General features: G+C 41.3%; 2 protein-coding genes across 4 annotated transcripts in view; one reads left to right on the top strand and one right to left on the bottom strand.

Moving 5' to 3' along the window:
- Positions 1–285, bottom strand: part of riok3 (RIO kinase 3 (yeast)) — a 24,253-nt gene extending 23,968 nt beyond the window's left edge. The window contains exon 1 of the mRNA XM_048596209.1: positions 86–285. Coding sequence (XP_048452166.1) covers positions 86–142 — 57 coding nt within the window. The 5' untranslated portion in view covers positions 143–285. The remainder of the gene's footprint in view (positions 1–85) is intronic.
- LOC109924265 (platelet glycoprotein V-like) lies at positions 285–21,594 on the top strand. 3 transcript variants are annotated; one of them, XM_048595542.1, is made up of 2 exons: positions 285–850; positions 19,823–21,594. In XM_048595542.1, exon 2 carries the CDS (start codon positions 19,828–19,830, stop codon positions 21,046–21,048), a length of 1,221 nt encoding a protein of 406 aa, XP_048451499.1. In that variant the 5' UTR covers positions 285–850; positions 19,823–19,827; the 3' UTR covers positions 21,049–21,594. The 3 variants fall into 3 exon arrangements, with proteins under 3 accessions (XP_048451499.1, XP_020379870.1, XP_048451500.1); XM_020524281.2 differs by lacking the exon at positions 285–850 and adding an exon at positions 14,052–14,153; XM_048595543.1 differs by lacking the exon at positions 285–850 and adding an exon at positions 15,290–15,340.
- Positions 21,595–22,177: the final 583 nt, after the last annotated feature.

Genomic DNA, 22,177 nt, shown 5'->3' with positions numbered 1-22,177 from the left:
GGGGGGGGGAACGGGCGGTGTGGAGGGGGTGTTGTGGAGAGAGACAGAGTTAACGTATCGGCTCCAGTGAACCTTCCTCTGGTACCTGGCTTCTCCAGGGTTGGGATCCGGCGGCCGGACCCGGGGCCGCTACCTGCTCCATCCTCCCGGATGACGGAGAGGATCCTGGCCGCTGGTTCGAGCTGGGGCCTAGGGTCCTGGAAATCAGGAGCGTCCCTCCAACCGGAGCAACTGCTCCCGCTGCAAATGGCGGCGGCCGGAACCGGAAACCGGGCCGAGCCCGGGGTCAGAGGTGAGACTCTCCCGTGATCCGCATAGAGGACTTTCCCGTGATGTCAGGGGGCGGGGCAAAGGGCTGCCATTGTCACCGCCTGAGATCCTGCTCCTTCAATCTGTCAATGCGAGGAGGGAGGGGAAAATGCCATTCCCTTCTCATCTCATCGTAACCCTACACCTTTACTTCATTTTCAACCAAGCTAAACCCCTCTCAAATCCTTCAACTGAACCATTCCCTTGACCCCACTGCAAAACTCTCAGGTAGTGCAATCCAGACCCTAACTGCAAAATGTAAAGAACTCTTTCCCTCTCATTGCATTTGCTTCTTTTATCAACTACTTTCAATCTGTGCCCTCTTGTTCGTGATTCTTTTAGGAGTGAGATCAGTTTCTCATTACCTACTTTGTCTAGACCTATGAAACCCCTGTACCTTCCTATGATATGTCCTCTCAGCTTTCCATTCAAGAATGAAAATAGTCGCAACTTCTGCAATCTACTTCTACCACTGGAGCTGTTTATCCCTGGAACCATTCCAGCAAATCGTCTCCAAGACCTTCATGTACATCTGTAAAATGTATCTTTTTATTTTCTCTATTTTAGATTGTAGACTAAAATGCAAAAATGACCATTTTAAAAACAAGTTACTGAAATTCATTTTGTGTGTTGTAGATATTGCTGCTTTGTTCAAGCAGAGGGGAAAGTTGTCTGTAGATAGCCCAGTCCCAGGGGCTGTGTACAGACTGAGATTTGGCTGGCAACAAGAAGCTGATCAATTTGTATAATTGTTAACCATTGTTGATACCAAAAGTCATCAGATGATGACAACTCTTTGATTGGTTCCTGGTGGCTGAACAGTTTGTCAGTGTGAATGATATGGTGAAAAGTATTCAGACTGCCGGAAGGACAGATTTTGTGTCTCCATTTCAGCTGTAAAAATACCTGAAGCTTGAAGAAAGCCATTTATCTTCTTCTGGTTGCTGTAAGATGTTGCCTTTAACCAGTAGTTAAGAGACTTTGCAGTTAGTGCGCAAATTGCCCTATTCCTCCTGCAAAGAGGTGAAGGACTTCAGAACAGAGATTGAAGAACAGAAAATTCTGACAATCCAGGAGAGTCATCTCAGCCTGGTGTTATTGAACTGTGGTTTCCAGATTTCTTCCCTCTACCCTTACAACTTGTGTTTTGTTTTATTTGTTTGTCTATCTGTACCTGTGTGTGTGCTAAAAGAGTTTTTACTAATAGCACCATATGTTGATAGTTCATAGCTGTTTGCTTGCTGATGAGAATTTACTAAATTACACTAAATAGTAGTTCTTTTAAGTACAGGAACATGCTCAGTGATTCCACTTGACAGGTAAATTGGGATTTTGTATGCTTTAATTAAATTATTAACATCTGTGGTGACCCTGGCATTAAGTGGTTTGTGAATCAATGCCCATAGCCAAGTAGGTAAGTCTATAGGTATTTAAAAAGAAAAAGATTGGTGAAGACAAATATATATCCCTCACAGTTAGAAACAGTGGAAGCTGTAATGGGGAACAAAGACATGGAAATAGATATTTTGGTTCAGTCTTCAAAAGGAGGATGAACATAATAGTCTTATGGTGCAGAAATGTTGGGGATCACAGGGTCTAGTGAGATGGAGAACTGAAGGAAATCAGTATAAATAGGAAAACAGTTTTAGAGAAATTGATGGGATTGAATGCCAATAAATTCCCAAGGTCTTCCCAGAATACTTAAGGAAGTGGCCCTAGAAATAGTAAATGTATTCTTGGTCGTCTTTCAAAATTCCTTGCACACCAGTCCCTGAAGGTAAACATGCACTGCTGAGAATAACGTAAACTCTAGAAAATACAGGCCCAGTCAAACCAATCTCTCCTCAAACAACAGTCCTGCGATCTCTGGTATCAGCCCAGTGAACATCTGCTACACTCCCTCTATGGTAAGTATATCCTTACTTAGCTAGGAAGACCGAATCTGTACACAATATTCCAGGTGTGGTCTCACTAAGGTCCTGTATAAATGCAGTAAGACATTCCTATTTCTGAACTCAAATCCCCTTGCAATGAAGATCAATATTCCATTGGCTTTCCTAATTGCTTTCTGCACCTACCTACTTTCATTGACTGGTGTAGATGGACACCCAGATGTCTTGGTACATCCACACTATATCTTCCTTTAAATAATACTCTGCCTTTCCATTTTCCACATCAGAGGATATAACTTCACATTTAGCCAGGTTGTACTGCATCAGCCCATTCACTCAACTTGTCTAAAACACCTTGGAGCCTCTTTAGTTCCTCCTCACAACTCACAAATGAACCCAGTTTTTTTCTTGTCAGCAAATTTGGAAATATTGTATTTGGTTCCCTCATCCAGGTTAATTATATGTATCGTGAATTGTTGGGGCCCAAGCACTGATCCTTGCAGGACCCCACTAGTCACTGCCTGCTACTCAGAAAAAGACCCATTTATTCCCAGTCAACCCTGTCAACCAGTTCTCAATGCTTGCCCCCTTCCCCATGTGCCTTAACTTTACCCACTGTGTGGCATGGAGTTCCAAAGACTTATGAACTTCTGAGAGAAGAAATTCCTCTTCGTCTCAGTCTTAACATTTCTTTAATAATAGATTCAGCATTTTCCCCACTACTGATATTAGCTAACTGGTCTGTAATGTGAAAACTCATAATTAAATTAGTGTGCCTAAATGCTTCCCCACTGACACTCACTCAACTTGGCTCACTTCATTCCCAAGAACCAGGTCTAGCAGTGCTTAAAAAAATAATCTAGTAATTTGGAAATATGAGCATCAGCATTCTTTTATCTAGTTCGATCACATCATGTACAGCAGAATATACATTTTCAGAGATCACAGGCATTTAGTTTAAATAATGAAAAATCATGGTATTAGTAACCTGCTTATAACATTAAACCACCAACACACGACAAGTGAGGTTTCTATTTTACAAATGTAGACAAGTAATGGAGCCCATATTCAAAACATATAACAAAACAACAATTATGTCTTTGGATGAAATATTTTCAATATTATTAAATTTCAGTTTCTTTATTTTGTTGATTGTTTATGAATGGTCCAAAACATAAGTTTCACACATGATATCATAATCTGAAGCACTTCGCATAAAATAAGAGCAATGTAATCTCAGCAAAAAAGTCCGAGTGAAGATTCAGGATTCAAAATCGATATTTAACTAATATAGCCAATTCCTGACAAAATGTTTCAATTTTAAGGAGAAGATTTACTTCTAAGGAACTTTCTTACAAGATATTCTTTGGATGTAAGAAAACAAAATAGCATCGATGTAATTGCCAACAATAAATAACGTTAGTAAATACTGGATAGTTCTTCAATTAGTAAATTGAAGCATCGATGAAATTAATTTTACATACCCTTGGCCATGCAGGTAAGTTGAGGATGTCCATCGAGAATATAACCATGCACGCATGAGTAGTGATCTTGTCTCCAACATCAAAGCTTGTGCCATGAACAATGCCTCCGTGTGGTACACCAGGGTTTCCACAAGTATTTTTTTGTAATTCTGTGAAGAAAAACAGACAAAATGAAAAATGAGCTCACTATAGGTTCCAAATTGATCCATCCTGTATGAACATTTGGGCATGCCTTTCTATGGTGAAAAGTTGGTTCAACTATAATATTGGAAAACCAATTTTGCATCGTCAAGGATTTTTTTTCTCCATTTCTTCAGGAAATTATACTTCCCTGTCTCAGTGCTTTGGAAAGCATCAAATTGCTGGTCAAAATTATGTTTTAAATATTACAACTGAAATTTGCATCATTTCTTTTCCAGTCACTTTTCCCCACTTTGCCTATTGCCATTTGGGTTATGAATGAAGATGAGTCAAATTGCAATACTTCATACGTAAACTATGTAATCACATTAGTTCATTGGCTCCTGAATTTGGGCTGGAAGATCCTGGTGTATGGTTCACATTTTCCATCACTTTCACTGCAAGCAGTGTAGTAATTACTGCTACCTAACACTTAATGATTTCAGTGCCCAGCCAATACCAACCTGTGTCCAAAGAAAGCATTGCAGGGACTAGGAATGTGTCAGATAGAGCCAGATGGAGTTGCACACCAAGCTGTTTGCATCCAAAATGTACTCACAAACATCTAAATTGTCTTTAATATATGTGTGGTATATTTTTATTTTTTGTTTGCACAGCTGCTCACAGTCAGTATTTACCATGGAACATTATTAATGCAATACCTTCCAAACAATAATGCCCAGGATTAGTTTCACGGGAAACTTCCTGCAAAGAAGCCCTACATTTTGGATAGTTCAGCATGAAAGCTGACCATCTGAAACTTGCAGATTGCAGTGGGGGTGTTCATTGATAGCTATAGCTCTGAATTTAAGATCACATCTCCCCCTTGATTTCTCCAAACAGTAAAACTGGCTACAACTGCCTGTGTCACACCACTGGCTTTCCATGACATTAATGGAGCTTTCTGTGACACCACTTGTGCCAACACTTCCCAGAATATGTCGACCTCGAATCCACAATTCTAACTGGGTGGTTAAGAGCCTCAAAAGCACTAAGCATGGGTGACTAAGCGAAAACGATGAAGGGTTAGCAGTTTGATATTTTTAGTGCACGCTCCTTCCCTTGCTGAAAATACATTCAGTTTGGGAGCCTTAAAACCCAGCCTAGTATTTTACAACACAATTTTTTGCAGAATTATTGCTAGGCCTTAAATGAAGATAGATAGAATTAAATTTCCAAATGCATTCTTCCCATTCCATCATTGAAAATTGGTTGGAAGCTACATTTCCTTGCATAGACAAAGTTTCAGTGAAACTTCATCCAAAGTGATCATCAAATGCAAGATATCCTGATGAAATTAGTTTCCATTATGATTATTAAGAAATAATTTGTAGCTGTTTATTTGCAAATAACAAATATTGTATATTGTTACGTGACAAAGGACTCTAGGGAGGGAATTGCTAGTACATTGTTAGTAATGTACTGTATGATTGTAATACGTTTTATCATAAAACAGGAACCATTTTCCATTTGATTTTAATTTACAAGACTGAACAGTCAATAACTGAATTGAGTGAAAAACCAGTTTGTTTTAACTTGTCTGCTCTAATGAGTATTTTCAATGTGGAAATGTTGCACTTTATGGCCTATTTATGGCTCAAAAGTGCTCAGAGTGATACACTTTGTAGATTTACTATATGTTAATCCATGTAACATACATATATCTTGAAATTTATTAACAATAGTGATTATTTACAACGCCGCAATGTTGCAGATTTACATCCATGATCTGTGTTCTGTGCTTAGTGATGTTACTGTATAGCACATATGCATAGCTGATTGATTCCCTGGCACAGAGACTGGAACCCTTGATGTTGCAATTGATGAGTTTGTTACCACATGGATCATAATAATACATAGACTTATACATGCTGCTAAACCAATGAAAGACGGTCCAACTGTTTTAATTATAGGAAAGATTTCATGTGTCCTTAAGGACAATCCACACTGACATTTAATTGGCATGGATAACGCCAATGCATACAAAGTCAAACCCATTATAGGTAGTTAGTTTATCTTGTGTAAATTGCATTACACCATGCCAGTTTCCTAAAGGGATGATATTTGCTTTGGCACTAGTTTTGACATATGGCACAAGTTGGGTTATATCTCTTGTATCTAAGTTGAGGCTTCATTTTTTCTGATGGCATCCATATGGTGTCTGAAGTTTACCACATGTACTGTCTAACAGCAGTCTGCAAACAGTAATGTTGTGGTTACTTCTTGGGACTTGACACATTTGAGAGCCCAAAGACTGAACTTTGAAAGCTTTGCTTTTGTTCCTTGGCTGGTTATTCTTCTCATGCTGGTCTGGAACATCTTGCTACACTTTAGATTTCTCTGGGTGCCTAGATTTCTGACACATGTTAGTCCAATGGCCTTTGTGGACATTGTATATATCATGTTGGATACTGTCTTGCTGGGTGAAGGGAGACTATTTGAGACAATTGACTAAGATTGATATTGATAAGCACACAAAGTCTTAGATAAATGTAGCTATGACCATTTTCTGTAAGCATGATGGGAATTATAGCCAGTAGTATAGGTATGATGGGATATGTAGCCAATTCTGCAGGAATCCAGATCAGAACATAAGTTGTAAAACACCTAGATATTCACAAAGCTGCTTTCTCTTAATGTGATAAGGTAACAGATGGGAGGAGAGTGCTAGATCCATAGTGCTAATTAGGATTGGGAGGCAGATTTTGGAAAGGTGCAGAAGTAGTAGGGTTGTTGTCATGGGTGACTTCAACTTCCCTAATATCGACTGGAACCTCCTAAGTGCAAATAGTTTGGATGGAGCAGATTTTGTCAGATGTGTCCAGGAAGGATTTCTGACTCAATATGTAGATAGGCCGACTAGAGGGGAGGCCGTATTGGAGTTAGTGCTAGGCAATGAACCATGCCAGGTGTCAGATCTCTCAGTGGGAGAGCATTTCGGTGATAGTGATCACAACTCCCTGACCTTTACTATAGTCATGGAGAGGGATAGGAGCAGACGGTATGGGAAAGTATTTAACTGGGGGAGGGGTTTTTACAATGATATTAGGCAAGAGCTGCGGAGCACAAATTGGGATCAGATGTTCTCAGGGAAATGCACGACAGAAATGTGGAGGTTGTTTAGGGAGCAGTTGTTACGAGTACTGGATAGGCTTGTCTCACTGAGGCAGGGAAAGGATGGTAAAGTGAAGGAACGTTGGATGACAAGACATGTGGAACATCTAGTCAAGAGGAAGAAGGAAGCTTACTTAAGGTTGAGAAAGTGAGGATCGGACAGGGCTCTAGGGGGCTACAAGGTAGCCGGGAAGGAACTGAAGAATGGACTTAGGGGAGCTAGAAAGGAGTATGAGAAAACCTTGACGGGTAGGATCGAGGAAAACCCCAAGGTGTTCTACACTTATGTGAGGGACAAAAGGGTGGCCAGAGTGAGGGTAGGGCCAATGAGGGATAGTGCAGGGAAATTGTGCGCGGAGTCAGAGGAAGTAGGGGAGGTCCTTAATGAATACTTTGCTTCAGTATTCACCAGTGAGAGAGACCTTGATGTTTGTGAAGACAGCATGAAACAGGTTGATGTTAGGAAGGAGGATGTGCTAGAAATTTTGAAAAACGTGAGGATAGATAAGTCCCTGGGCCAGATGGGATATAACCTACAGGAAGCGAGGGAAGAGATTGCTGCCCCTTTGGTGATGATCTTTGCATCCTCACTGTCCATTGGAGTAGTACCAGAAGATTGGAGGGTGGCAAATGTTATTCCATTGTTCAAGAAAGGGAATAGGGGTAATCCTGAGAATTACAGACCAGTCAGTCTTACTTCTGTGATGGGCAAATTATTGGAGAGGATTCTGAGAGATAGTGTTTATGATTATTTGGAAAAGCACAGTTTGATTAGGAATAGTCAGCATGGCTTTGTGGCGACAGATCATGCCTCACAAGCCTGATTGAATTCTTTGAGGATGTGACAAAACGCATTGATGAAGGCAGAGCAGTGGATGTGGTGTATATGGATGTTAGCAAGGTAATTGATAAGGTTTCACATGGTAGGCTCATTCAGAAAGTAAGGAGGCATGAGACTCAGGGAAATTTAGCTCTCTGGATACAGAATTGGCTTTCCAATAGAAGACAGAGGGTGGTAGTAGATGGAAAGTATTCAGCCTGGAGCTCGGTGACAAGTGGTGTTCCGCAGGGATCTGTTCTGGGACTTCTGCTCTTTGTGATCTTTATAAATGACTTGGATGAGGAAGTGGAAGGGTAGGTTAGTAAGTTTGCCGATGACACAAATGTTGGTGGAGTTGTGGACAGCGTGGAGGGCTGTTGTAGGTTGCAACGGGACATTGACAGGATGCAGAGTTGAGCAAAGAAGTGGCAGTTTGAATTTAAACCGAAAAAGTGTGAAGTGATTCATTTTGGAAGGTCAATTTGAATGCAGAGTACAGGGTTAATGGCAGGATTCTCGGCAGTGTGGAGGAACAGAAGGATCTTGGGGTCCATGTCCATAGATCCCTCAAAGTTGCTACCCAAGTTGATAGGGTTGTAAAGAAGGCGTATGGTGTGTTGGCTTTCATTGGCAGGGGAATTGAGTTTAAGAGCTGCGAGGTTATGCTGCAGCTCTATAAAACCCTGGTTAGACCACACTTGGAATATTGTGTTCAGTTCTGGTCACCTTATTATAGGAAGGACGTGGATGCTTTAGAGAGGGTGCAGAGGAGATTTACCAGGATGCTGCCTGGACTGGAGGGCAGGTCTTATGAGGAAAGGCTGAGGGAGCTAGGGCTTTTCTCATTGGAGCAAAGAAGGATGAGAGGTGACTTGATAGAGTTGTACAAGATGATGAGAGGCATAGATAGATTGGATAGCCAGAGACTTTTTCCCAGGATGGAAATGACTATTATGAGGGGGCATAACTTTAAGGTGATTGGAGGAAGGTATAGGGGAGATGTCAGAGGTAGGTTCTTCACACAGAGAGCAGTGGGTGCGTGGAATGCGCTGCCGGCGTTGGTAGTGGAGTCAGATACATTAGGTTCAGTCAAGCGACTCTTGGATAGGCACATGGATAATAGTATAATGTAGGGTATGCAGGGTAGTTTGATCTTAGAGTAGGATAATAGGTCGGCACAACATCATGGGCCGAAGAGCCTGTACTGTGCTGTTGCTGTTCTATGTTCTATAATATTTTACTGGTCTAATGAGAAAATGAAAGGGATATCTGCAGAGCATGCGTGGACCTATCTATTGATAAAGATAAGTGAAGTAAATGCTAAAATAATGACAAGTGAATGGTGATGAGAAGTAAATCATTGTGAAGAAATGAGAAAATTAAGATTATAAATTGCCACACTGATTTTTTTTTTGATTCAGAGAAAGAGATATTGCTGAAGTCTGCCAACACTGTCTCCTAGCATATGCTTGTTAAATAGAAGCTGTAATAGTAGAATCAAAGACATGAAATAAAATCGTTGAAACTTTAGCATGGGTGAATCAATCCATATCTCATGCAAGGTTTGGATGATCTATTGAGCCTGTTGGTGACTGCATTAGTTGTTCCAGAGACAAGCAACTGCAGATGCTATTGCTACAATTCCTTTGAACTTGTGATCTTCAAGTTGAGCTCCAATGGTATATTCAATAAGTTTGTTCAGAAATGATTTTCAGAAGGATTTGATGATTGTAGAGGAAATAACCAATTCACTAATTCTTTTAGCACTTTTAGCTTTAATGAAACCACATTCTTTACCTTTGTGTTGGCAGCTGCTGGCACATCAGTAAATTGTTTCATTTTACTGTTGTTGGTATGACATGAATTCACGTCAGTGTACCCTGAAGTTAATTCAAACGTTTAGTTGTTTTACTAAAATCTGAAAAGTTGCATCAATGTATTTGCAATCATCATCAGGACATTATTACTACAGGATTTTATAATTCTAATTCTTCAGTACCAAAGGTGAGAAGTTTGACGACCTTATTTGTTTGACTTCCTCATTCTTTGTCAGCTATCTGCTGATGAGAAATTAAAGATTATTTATTTCTTTAAATATTTGAACTCTCACAAAATGTTAATTGATCAACAGTCCATGGTTAGATGTTTGTTTTCCATCAAGCTTATGCTTTCTAAATACCAGTATCAAGATCTGTTTTGTAATACAGTGATTTTTTTTGTCTTCTCTTTTTTCTATAATTAAATGTTGCAGCCCATTTAAAAGTTGCAGGCTTATGCATATCAGTGACATTTGCGTCAAAGGAAAAGCAATCCTTTTTCTTTATTTCCACATTATTTTGTGAAAACCAAATGGCAGAATTGACTGACATTGTGATATAGGTCAAGTCTTTGTGTAACAGAAAATATTTCTTTTCAGTATTTCTTGTGTATTTGATTCTGGGATTGCTTTTTTAGATTGGAGCTGTCGAGAGCAACTTTCAAACTGCTTTCTTTTTGAAGGGAGAGAGAGGTAGAATACTCACTGTACTCTAGTACAGTTTTGTTGCCTTTTGGTAAAGTGGTAGTACTTTAGTATTGGTTGTAATTGCAATTTCAGATCTGAAATGGGACTGGTTGCTGGATGACTGTTAAGAAAAATACTTTTCATAACTACCATGCTGCCATCAATTTTTCAGCCATTAACATCCATTTGCAGTCACTATTGATGCTAGCATAATGTGCTTTGTGGATTTCTATTCATTAGCCCATGTAACGTATACTACAAGGACTCAGGTTAGTTAGATATTTTGAGGTTTATTTACTCCACAACATATTTACAATGCTACAATATTACAGACTGGCACAAATGGTCTAGGAACAGTGTTTACATATCGACATTACTGTAAATTGAGTGACTGACTGAACACATGACATTGGCTCCATGATATAGGTAAGGTGACTGAAGGTGAGGTGAATATCTTTATGCTTTAATGTCGCATGTCATAATACTACAAGCTGCCTTGAAGGTACAGAGCTATCTGAACTGGAATCTATGTTATAATACAGCATTAATATTTTAAACATTCATTTTAATTGAATGAAGCCAAGGATTTCATGGTAGTAGTGGTGAATAGACACCCAAACATTAGCCACTCTGTAGGAAAGAGTATAAATCAAATAATAGTAAGAGCATGTTAAAAAAATTAAGTAATTATGGGTGATTTCAGTCTTCATGCTGATTGGTTTAATCAAATTAGAAATGAAAAAAGAATCATAGACTGTATTCGAAACAGTGTTCTCGAGCAATATTTTGAGCAGCCAGGGAACAAGCTATTCTGGATCTGGTAATAGATAATTAAACAATTTTAATGAATATTCTGAGAGTAAAAGATTCCTGAGGAAATGGCAATCATAACAGAACAGAATTTAATATTCAGTTTGACCATCAGAAACTTGGGTTGGAAACAGCAATATTTAACATAAATAAAGGGAATTACAATGAAATGATGAGACAGATAGCTAAAGTGAACTGGTCAGATAGATTAGCAAGAAAAGTAGGATGCAAGCAGTGACAGACATTAAAGGAGGCAATTTTGACTCTCAGCAAAATTTTATCCCGGTAAAGAGGAAGCTTTCTAAGAGAAGGATACACCAACTATGGCTGACTAAGCAAGTTGAGTATAAAATTGAAAGAAAAAGCATATAAAGAGGCAAAGTCATTGATAGCCCTGAAAACTGGGATAAAATCAGAATCCAACAAAGGAGGACTAAAATGATAAAGAGAGAGAAAATGAAGTATGAGGGGAAATGAGTGAGGAATATAAAAACTGAACGTGAGAGTTACTTAAAATATATTTTAAAAAAAAGAGATCCAAACTGAACATAGGTCCCTTAGAAAATGAATCTGGAGAGACAGCTACAGGAATCAAAGAAATGGCAGAGGAGTTAAACAAATATCTTGCATCACTCTTTATTGTAGAAGTTACTTTGAACATCACGTGAAAGCTAAATAATTCGAGGAGGAATTAAATACCATCACAATCACTGTAAAAGTAGTATTAGTCAAACTAATAGGGCTAGAGACAGATAAGTCCCCTGGCTGTGATAGTTTGCATTCTGGGATCCTAAAGTAAGCATGGAGTTTAATTTAGATAAATCTGAGGTATTGCATTTTGGTAAAACAAACAAAGACAAGACTTATATAATTAAAAGTAAGGCCTTGGGTAGTGTTGTAGAACAGAGAGACCTAGGGGTTCAGGTACATAATTCTTTGAAGTTTGTGTCACATATAGACAGGATGGTTAAGAAGTCATTTAGCATGTTTGCCTTCCTTGTTCAGACTTTGTGTCTAGGAGTTGGGACATCACATTGATGTTGTATAGTTGGTTGCTGAGGCCTCTTCTGGAGTCCTGTGTCCAGTTCTGGTCTTGCTGTTATAGGAAGGATATTATTAAGCTGGATAGTGTTCAGAAGAGATTTACCAAGATGTTGCCAGGAATGGAGGGTTTGAGTTATAAAGAGAAGCTGGATAGGCTGGGACTTTTTTCACTGGAGGTTGAGAGGTGACCTTAATAAGGTTTGTAAAATAATGAGGATGTAGATAAGATGAATGGCAGGTGTCTTTTCCTAGAGTGGTGATTTCAAAAATAGGGAGTATATTTTTAATGCGAGAGGAGAAAGTTTTAAAAAAGACATTAGGGGCAATTTTTTTCACATAAAGTGGTTCATGTGTGGAATGAACTTCCTGAGGAAGTGATGGATGCTGGTACAGTTACAATGTTTAAAAGACATTAAGCTAAGTACACGAACAAGAAATGTTTGGAGGGATATGGGCCAAGCACAGTCAAGTGGGACTAATTTACTTTGGGATTATGGTCAGCATGGACTGGTTGGACCAAAGGGTCTGTTTCCATGCTGTATGACTCTATGACCATGACAATCTAGTTTCGGACTAAAAAAAAAACTGTTGGAGAAACTCAGCATGTCTGGCAGCATCTGTGGAAAGAAAACAGTTAATGTTTCGAGTCCGATGACTCTCTATCAGAACTGATAGCAGCTAGGAAAAGTTGGTATTTATGCTTAAGATAAGGTTGGGTGGGGGAGGAGGAGGAGCCAAAACACTGCTTTGCAGAAAATACACCTTCTGTCTGTAAAAATAATCCAGAGCTTCCAGTTGCCTGCCACTTCAACACACCAACATGTTCCCATGCCAGAGGCTGGAGCATGGTTGAAAGTTTGCAGATTGAAATTAATAATTTATTTTCAACAGGGTCAGTCGGGTTAGAGAGTCAGATTAGGTAGAAGGAACTAATGTATATATCAGCACAATCACACTGAATGGAGAGGAAAAACACTAGGGGCTGACTGGCCTCCTTCTGCTGCTATCTGTTTATCGGAGTTACAAAGTCATACCAGCACAACACCCAACCCTGATTCAGAGAATCATCATCAAAACTCCTGGACTAAGTTATTTATCTGACCTTTCTTACCCAGTTGGTTAAATGAACTGAAAACAGAGAGAATTATTACTTCATAAAGAAAGAATTTTAACACAGGTTGGGAACTGGGATACCTGTAGTGAGTAACTCACCTCCTGACTTGCCAAAGCTTATCCACCATCTACAAGGCACAAGTCAGGAGTGTGATGGAAGATTCCCCATTTCTCTGGATGAGTACAGCTCCAACAACACTCAAGAAGCTTGACACCATCCAGGACAAAGAATTGGCACCATATTCTTAAATATTCACTCCCTCCATCACTGACGCTCAGTAGCAGCAGTGTGTACTATCTACAAGATGCACTGCAGAAATTCACCAAAGATCCTCAGACAGCACCTTCCAAACCCAGGACCACTTCCATCTAGAAGGACAAGGGCAGCAGATACATGGGAACAACACCCCCTGCAAGTTCCCCTCCGAGCCACTCACCATCCTGACCTGGAAATATATTGCTGTTCATTCACCATTGCTGGGACAAAATCCTGGAATTCCCTCCGTTAGGACATTATGAGTGTACCTACAGCAGGTGGACTGCAGAGGTTCAAGAAGGCAACTCACCACTTCCTTCTCAGGGACAACTAGGGATGGACAATAACTGCTGGGCCCAGCCAGCGACGCCCATGTCCCATGAATAAATTTTTTTTTGAATAATCAAATTCAACACTGGAAACACCAAAGAAAGAGAGATTTACTTTTGACCTTGACCTATTAAAGATCTTCACTCTTAGGAAAACAGACTGCGTCAGTAACTGACTGACAGTGATTCCAGGATCATTAACCTCATGAACAAACATGTCCGAGAAAACAAATTTCTGCAATGGTGTGGACTGGCATAAAGGAGTTGTTCAGAAGAGGTTTGCAGGACGGAGTTCGCTGGTGAGTATTAGTGTGTTTAATTTGGAATAACTTCATCAAACTCATTTATGTTTGATATACAGGAAGAGAGGGGAAATCATTTTATCTGCAATCCGTCAGGGGACATCAACTAAGTTCGACCGAGTTTTCTTTTTCTCTTTTTTTTTCATTTTTAATGTTCAATACAGATAAAAGTCACCGGTGGTCTTACCACACAATGGGGCTGTTCTCGTTAGAGAGAAATGACTGGTGGTGGTTTACCCTGAGGGTCACCATGCCTCAGCCAAGGGACAACTTGAGCAGGACAATCTTTACAATAACCTCAGCTCGTGAGGGAATCGAACCCACACTGTCGGCATTGCTCTGCATCGCAAACCAGCTAATTGACCCCCTTCAATACATTAGTGTGTGCAGTTCATTAAGTTGTTTCATTTAAATAGCATCTTTCACAATGTCAAACCAAGCAAAAAGCCCTTCACAGCCAATGAAGAACTTTTGAAGTATAGTTACTGTTGTAAGGTAGGAATCTGTACACAGCAAGAAACCACAGCCTGGAATGTGATAGTGTGCTGGTTCTTGTGATGATACTGAGCATCAAACCATAGGGAGAACTCCTCTCCTCTCCTTCAAATCTAGTTCACACTCAACTGATAGATTAAATTCTCAAACTGAAAGCCTGTTAGGAAAGCCTTTGTTTAGCCATTTCTCCAATTGTACCTGCAACATCCAATGAAACAAGTTTCTGATTGTGTTTGAGATCCATTAGTTTCTTGTACCTTTGTCACAATTTCAGGAGATTAATTTTTTGGGGTGTCTGGTGGCTACACAGTGTGGAAACATATGTATATGTAGGGGGTGCACGTAGCAAAGATTTAATGTCAATGTTGTTTGTTATTCTAATATTGAACATAGTCGTCAACATGCCTAACTTTACTGTGAGGGGAGATGACACAATGGAGCAGCTTTGTGCTGATAGAGGTTGCTGCGGAGAAGTGGCAGAGGAGGATTCTGGGAGGAGTTGGCTCCATCCCCAGCGACCGTCCAGGAGCAAATAAAAGGGAGGCAAGCTGTAGCAAAGCAGCCATTTTTAGAGTGGCCATTTTGAGAAGGGCTGCTTTGCAGTTGGAGTGCCGCTGGGGGATTAAATGTGGGCTTTGGTGAAATTGAGCTTCAGTGGGGAGGGTGATCAGCAACGAGCTAGCGGCAAGGTAAGAATTTGTTCTTTGTCCTACTGTGAAGGCTCAGAGATAGCAGTTATGGCAGCAGTGTGCTCCTCCTGCCAGATGTGGAAGATCAGGGAGCAGTCTCGTGTCCCCAACGACTATGTCTGGAGGAAATGTGATCAGTCGCAGCTTCTCACAGACTCCATGGATCAGTTGGATCTGCAGTTGGATACATGAGGAGCGTACAGGAGGCAGAGTGGGATAGACACTAGTTACAGGGAGATGGTCTCACCACAGGTTCAGTCAGGTGGGTGGGTCACACCAGGGGAGGCAGGATGGTACTGCAGGAGTCTTCTGTGGCTATTCCGCTCTCATTAAAAGGTATACCATTTCTGATACTGCTGGGGTGGGGGTGTGGGGGGGGCGGTGGTGCGGTGTGGAGGAGGGTTCAAATGACTTCTCAGGCAAGTACAACAGCAGTAACCAGGCCTGTGGCTCCATGACTGGCTCTGCTGTAAGAGCAGTGTTGGGCTTAGTCCACGTGGGTTAGTAGTAGGCGACTCGCTGGTCAGGGGCACACATAGGCATTTCTGTGGCCACAATTGAGACTCCAGGACGATGTGTTGCCTCCCTGATGCCAGGGTCAAGGACATCTCTGAGCGGTTGCGTGAAATTCTGAAGGGGGAGGGTGAGCAGCCAGAGGTCATTGTACACATTGGTACCAACGACACAGGTAGGAAAAGGGGCGAGGTCTTGAACAGGGATTATAGGGAGTTAGACAGAAGGTTCAAATGCAGGACCTCAAGAGTAGTAATTTCTGGATTGCTTCCGGTGCCAAGTGTTAGTGGGAGTAGGAACAGGGGGATTTGGCAGATGAATGTGTGGCTTTGAGAGCTGCTGCATGGGGCAGGGATTCAGATTCTTGGATCATTGGGATCTCTTCTGGGGTAGAGATGACCTGCACAAGAGGGACGGGTTACAACTAAATTGGAAGGGGACAGATATCCTAGTGGGGAGATTTGCTAGAGTCACTCAGGAGGGTTTAAATTAGCCTGGCGGGGGTGGTGGGGGGCAGGGGGAGTGGGGGGTGGATTCCAAACCAATAGGGAGACAAAAGAGCAAGTTGGAATGTCACAGTTGTTACAGAAACATGGCTAAGGGAGGGACAGGACTAGCAGCTCAATATTCTGGGGTACAGACGCTATAGGAAGGATAGAAGGGGAGGCCAGAGAGGAGGGGGAGTTGCATTTTTGATTAGGGAGAATATCATGACAGTATTGAAAGAAGACATTCCACGAAGGTTCATCCACTCAGTCTATATGGGTAGAATTGTGAAATGAAAAGGAGGTGATCACTTTGATAGCATTGTACTATAGGTGCCCCAATAGTGAATGGGAGATTGAGGAGCAAATATGTAGGGAGATCGCAGATAGCTACAAGAGTAATAGGGTTGTAATAGTAGGAGATTTTAACTTTCCAAACATAGACTGGGACTGCCATTGTGTTAAGGGCTTGGGTGGAGAGAAATTTGTTAAGTGTGTTCAGGAAGAATTTCTCATGCAGTACATAGATGGCCCTACTGGAGAAGGGGCAAAACTTAATTTGCTTTTAGGAAATAAGGCAGGACAGAGGTGTTAGTAGGGGATCACTTTGGGACCAGTGATCATAATTCAATAGTTTTTTAAAAGTTATGGAATAGGATAGGTCTGGTCCACCAGTTAAAGTTCTAAATTGGGGCAGGGCCAATTTTGATGATCTTAGGAACTTTCAAAAGTTGATTGGGGGAGGTTGTTTGGAGGCAAAGGGACATCCGGTAAGTGGAAGGCTTTCAACAGTGGCTTAATGTTCAGGGCCAGCATGTTCCTGTTAGAGTGAAGGGTAAGGCTGGCAGGAGTAAGGAGCCCTGGATGACTCAAGTTATTGAGGCCCTGGTCAAGAAAAAGAAGGAGGCATATGACATGTATAGGCAGCTGGGATCAAGTGAATTCCTTGAGGAGTATACAGAGTGTTGGAGTACACTTAAGAGAGAAGGAGGGCTAAAAGTGGATATGAGTTGATTTTGGCAGATAGGGTAAAGGAGAATCCAAAGGGATTCTACAAATAAATAAAGGGCAAAAGAGTAACTAGGGAGAGAATAGGGCCCCTTAAGGTCGGCTACGTACGGACCCACAAAGATGGGTGAGATCCTAAATGAATATTTCTTGTCAGTATTTACCATCAAGAAAGGCATGGATGCTAGGGAACTTGGGGAAATAAACAATGATGTCTTGAAGAGAGTCCACACTACAGACGAGGAGGTGCTGGAAGTCTTAAAATGCATTAAGGTAGATAAATCCCTGGGAACCTGGTGAAGTGTGGGAGGGTAGGGAGGAAATTGTGGGGCCCCTAACTGAGATATTTGTACTGTAGACAGCCACGGGTGAAATGCCCAAAGATTAGAGGGTGGCTAATGTTATGCCATTATTTAATAAAAGCTGCAGGGAAATTCCTGGGAACTACAGACCACTATCTGGGGTAGGTAAGTTGTTAGAGGGGATTCTGAGAGACAGGATCTACAGACAATTAGAGAGGCAAGGACTCATTTGGGATAGTCAGCATGGCTTTGTGCATAGGAAATCATCTCTCAAATTTGATTGAGTTTCTTAAAGGAGTGACAAAGAAGGTAGATGAAGACAGTGCGGTAGATGTTATCTACATGTACTTTAGCAAGGCCTTTGACAAGGTACCGCATGGTGGGTTGTTCAGTAAGGTTAAATCTCACAGGATCCAGGGAGAGCTAGCCAGTTGGATACAAAATTGGTTTGACGGTAGAAGACACAGGGTGGTGGTAGAGAGGTGTTTTTCATACTGGTGGCCTGGCAGACCAGCAATGTGCCATGGGATTGGTGCTGGGTCCACTGTTATTCATTTATCTGAATGATCTGGATGAGAATTTAGGAGGTGTTGTTAGTAAACGTGCAGATGTCACCAAGATTGGTGGTATAGTGGACAGTCAAGAATGTTATCTAAGATTACAAAACCATCTTGATCAACTGGGTCAACGAGCCAAGGAATGGCAGATGGAGTTTAATTTGAAAAGTGCAAAGTGTTGCATTTTGGTAAGGCAAACCAGGGTAGGGCTTATACGGTCAATGGTAGGGCCCTGGGGAGTGTTATAGAACAAAGAGATCTAGGAGTATAGGTTCATAGCTCCTTGAAAGTGGACTCACAAGTAGACAGAGCGGTGAAGAAGGCTTTTGGCATGCTACCTTTCAACGCTCAGAGAATTGACTATAGTAGTTGGGATGTCGTATTTTAGTTCTACAAGACATTGATGAAGCCACATTCAGAGTACTGCGTGTAGTTCTGGTCTCCCTACTATAGAAAGGATATTATTAAACTAGAAAGAGTGCAGAAAAGATTTAATGGGATTCTACCTTGACTAGAATGTTTGAGTTATAAGGAGAGGCTGGATAGGCTGGGATTTTTTCCTCTGGACTGTCGAAGTCTGACAGGTGACCTTATAGAGGTCAATAAAATAATGAGAGCCATAGATAAGATAGATAGCCAACAGTTTTCCCCATGGTAGGTGAGTCTAACACTAGAGGGCACAGGTTTGGAGTGAGAGGTGAGAGATACAAAAGGGCCCAGAGGGACAATTTTTTCACACAGAGTGCGTTGAGTGTCTGGAACGGCCTGCCAGTGGTAGTGGTGGGGGTGAATACAATTTTGCCATTTAAGAAACATTTAGACAGGTACATGGATGGGAAAGGTATGGAGGGATATGGATCGAATGCAGGCAAATGGGACTAGATGGGAAAACAGAATGGACAAGTTAGGCTGAAGGGCCTGTTTCCATGCTGTAAACCTCTATGACACATGTAAAACAGTGCCACTATGATTTTCTCACTTTCAATATCAGGAATGAAGTTGTCAAATTGGTTCTTTAGTGTCACTTGTTAAATCCACAGCAGAATTCCATGCCATCAGTAAATATGAAATCCGAATGGAGTAGAACTCTGATGTCCTGTGGCCAATGTTTATCCCTGAACCAGAATGACCCAAAACAAATTATCTGATCATCGACCACATTATCATTGATGGGAGCTTGCCATGCCCAAATTGGCTGCTGTGTCTCCTATGTTACAGCTATGATCACACTTCAAAAGTACATCATCGGTTTAGAATGTCTTGGAACATCTTGAGGCTGTGCAAGGCTCTATATGAATGCAAGAGTTTGAATTTTTTTTTTTGGTTTGTTTGAAGGGGTTAAGCACTGAAGGTGTTTGTGAGGATGCAGCCACAAAGCCAAATAGATATGGGGAGAATAGTAATTCTGAAACAAAATGTTAACTCTGTTTTTCTCACCACAGATGCTGCCAGACCTGCTGAGTTTCTACCAGCAAGTTCTGTTTGTTTTTCAGATTTCCAGCATTCACAGTATTTTGCTTTTATAGGATATGTGTGGAAATGAAATGATATGAAATGCCAGCACTTGTTTCCTGAAAGCTGCCTGTGCAATAACTGAGCTTTATCTCTCTGCTGTAGGCAGCATGGGGAGAATCCTAGAGTTGCTAGTTGTTCTCTTTGGAGCAGGGGTTCTCTCTGCCTGTCCCGAGAAATGCTTTTGCCATTCAAAACTTGTCGACTGTCGCGGCACTGCCCTGGAGAGCATCCCAGTGGATATCAATCCCAGCACACAGACATTATTCCTGGATGGAAACTCTCTGACTAGAATTCCTCTCAATTCCTTCAGGAACCTGGGACAGCTGAACTATCTCGGTTTATCCAGTAACTGTCTCCTCCTTCAGAACAACATCTTTGACCCTCTGCCAAGACTGCAGGCTCTGGATCTATCTGCAAACCACCTATCAGAACTCCCAGAAGATCTATTTGGAAACCTCTCCAATCTCACCTGGTTAAACCTGGCCAACAATAACTTACACAGCCTGCACCTAGGGAAGTCACTCACTAAACTGACCTACCTGGATCTGTCCAACAATAACCTCACAGTGTTCCAAGAAACATTTAAACATTTTCCTCAACTCGACACTCTGTTTCTCAACAGTAACCAACTCAAGACACTCCCAGAGACAGGTTTTAGTCAGCTGCTTCTCCTCAAAGTTCTTGACTTGTCAAACAATGAGCTTAGCTCCCTGCCTTCCCAATTCCTCAATCACCATCACAAACTGACCGACCTGCGATTAGACAAAAACAGGTTCAGAACCTTCACTGCAAATCTCTTCTCCCAGCTGCATCATCTCCAGTATCTGACCATCTCCGGAAATGTCATCAGTTATTTTCCACCTGAGCAGTTTGCTAACTTGACAAAGTTATTGAAGCTCGACCTGTCCAACAACTCATTAATATTTCTCCCACTGAACTTGCTTTCCAATCTCAGAGAGTTGCAACTGCTAAAACTCTGTGACAATTTCATTGACACCCTGGTAGCTGACACATTCAAATATAATCTGAAACTCGTCTATCTGCATTTAGATAGCAACAACCTCAGAAGTCTGCCGGTATTTGATGGGCTTTCACAGTTAGAAGAGTTGACCCTCTCCTTTAACAGGCTGCGAGGCTTTCCAAATGGATTTGCTGATAACCTGGTAAAGCTGAACTGTCTCCAGGTCACTGACAACCTCATCGAGCAATGGGATATCAGAGTGTTTCCAAACATCACCTCTGTGCTCCTGAGGAACAACCCAATCTGCACAGTCAACGACTCAGGAAGACAACCCACCAACATTGACTGTACAAAGGCACAATGTTAATCAGCTTGAAAATGATTTTGAAAAGAATCTCCTTTCAGTTTTATGTTTTAAAATATCTGCAGATTTACCCTCAGCCTCTTGGTAGTGTGAGAACTTGGGAATTGCTGAAAAGAGAAACATTTTTGAAACTGGATCAACATGCTGAACAACTGTTTCACATTGTTTCTATGCAGAGGCCCCATGAAGGGTATTTTCCACCAACAGGATGTAGCTATTTCGTCACACAACTGAGCAAGGTCCCTGCATGATGTCAGGGTCATAGGCCATGGACCACCAGTGATTGGCTGATCAAATCAAACAGGAGCTCTCTCCCCAGTAAGGCCAGACCCAATCAGAGCCAACTTGTCAATGAATCAACACCCTTTCCTCCTGTACTGTAAATTGTTGTGATGGTTTGAAATTTGGTATTATTGCATTAGCCCTGATGAGGGCGAAGCAAGAAGCTCAGAAACACACCTGCTTTTTGAACAACATTGACTATTAGATGGAAGCAATAGGATTTGGCTAGTAATGAGCACATCACATTAATAAATGCTGTTACTTTCAGATCAAAGTCTTGGTTTATTAACCCCCGCATTCTTATCTTCAATTGTGAACTCTGCAAAGACCCAAAAATCATTGTCCCTAATGTGGCCCTGAGCTATTTCCCCCAACCAACCTTCTCTGGAGCAATTAGGGATAGTTAATAAGTGCTGACCCAGCCAGTAACACCCAAATCCCATAAACAAATTAGAAAGAAAAGAATTATTTATTCTGAAGAATGAAAATAAAGCAGAAAAACGTGTATTGTAATCATGCCTTTTACAGCCTCAAGAAGTCCCTGAGATAAAGAAAAATGTCTTCACCCAGAGAGTGGGGAGCTTGTGGAATTCTCTGTCCCAGAAAGTGGTTCAGGCCAAAACATTGAATGTTTTCCAGAAGGAGTTAGATATAGTTCTAAGGGCTAAAGGGATCAAAGGGTATGGGGGAGAAAGCGGGAACAGGGAACTTAGTCGGCTAATCAGCCATGATCATATTGAACAGCAGAGCAGGGCTGAATGGCCTACTCCTGCTCCTAGTTTTGATGTTTCATAGCAGTTTCCAACTAACAAAGTACTTTTGAAGTAAGTTCCCTGTTGGAATAAAAGAG

The sequence above is a fragment of the Rhincodon typus genome, chromosome 4 (genome assembly GCF_021869965.1).
Source record: "Rhincodon typus isolate 14 chromosome 4, sRhiTyp1.1, whole genome shotgun sequence".
In the NCBI taxonomy this organism is placed as follows: Eukaryota; Metazoa; Chordata; class Chondrichthyes; order Orectolobiformes; family Rhincodontidae; genus Rhincodon; species Rhincodon typus.
This window is presented reverse-complemented; position numbering and strand designations above follow the sequence as displayed.

What these genes read in the sequence shown, in the direction of transcription:
- LOC109924265 (XM_048595542.1), top strand. Translation starts at nt 19,828, where the DNA reads ATGGGGAGAATCCTAGAGTTGCTAGTTGTTCTCTTTGGAGCAGGGGTT.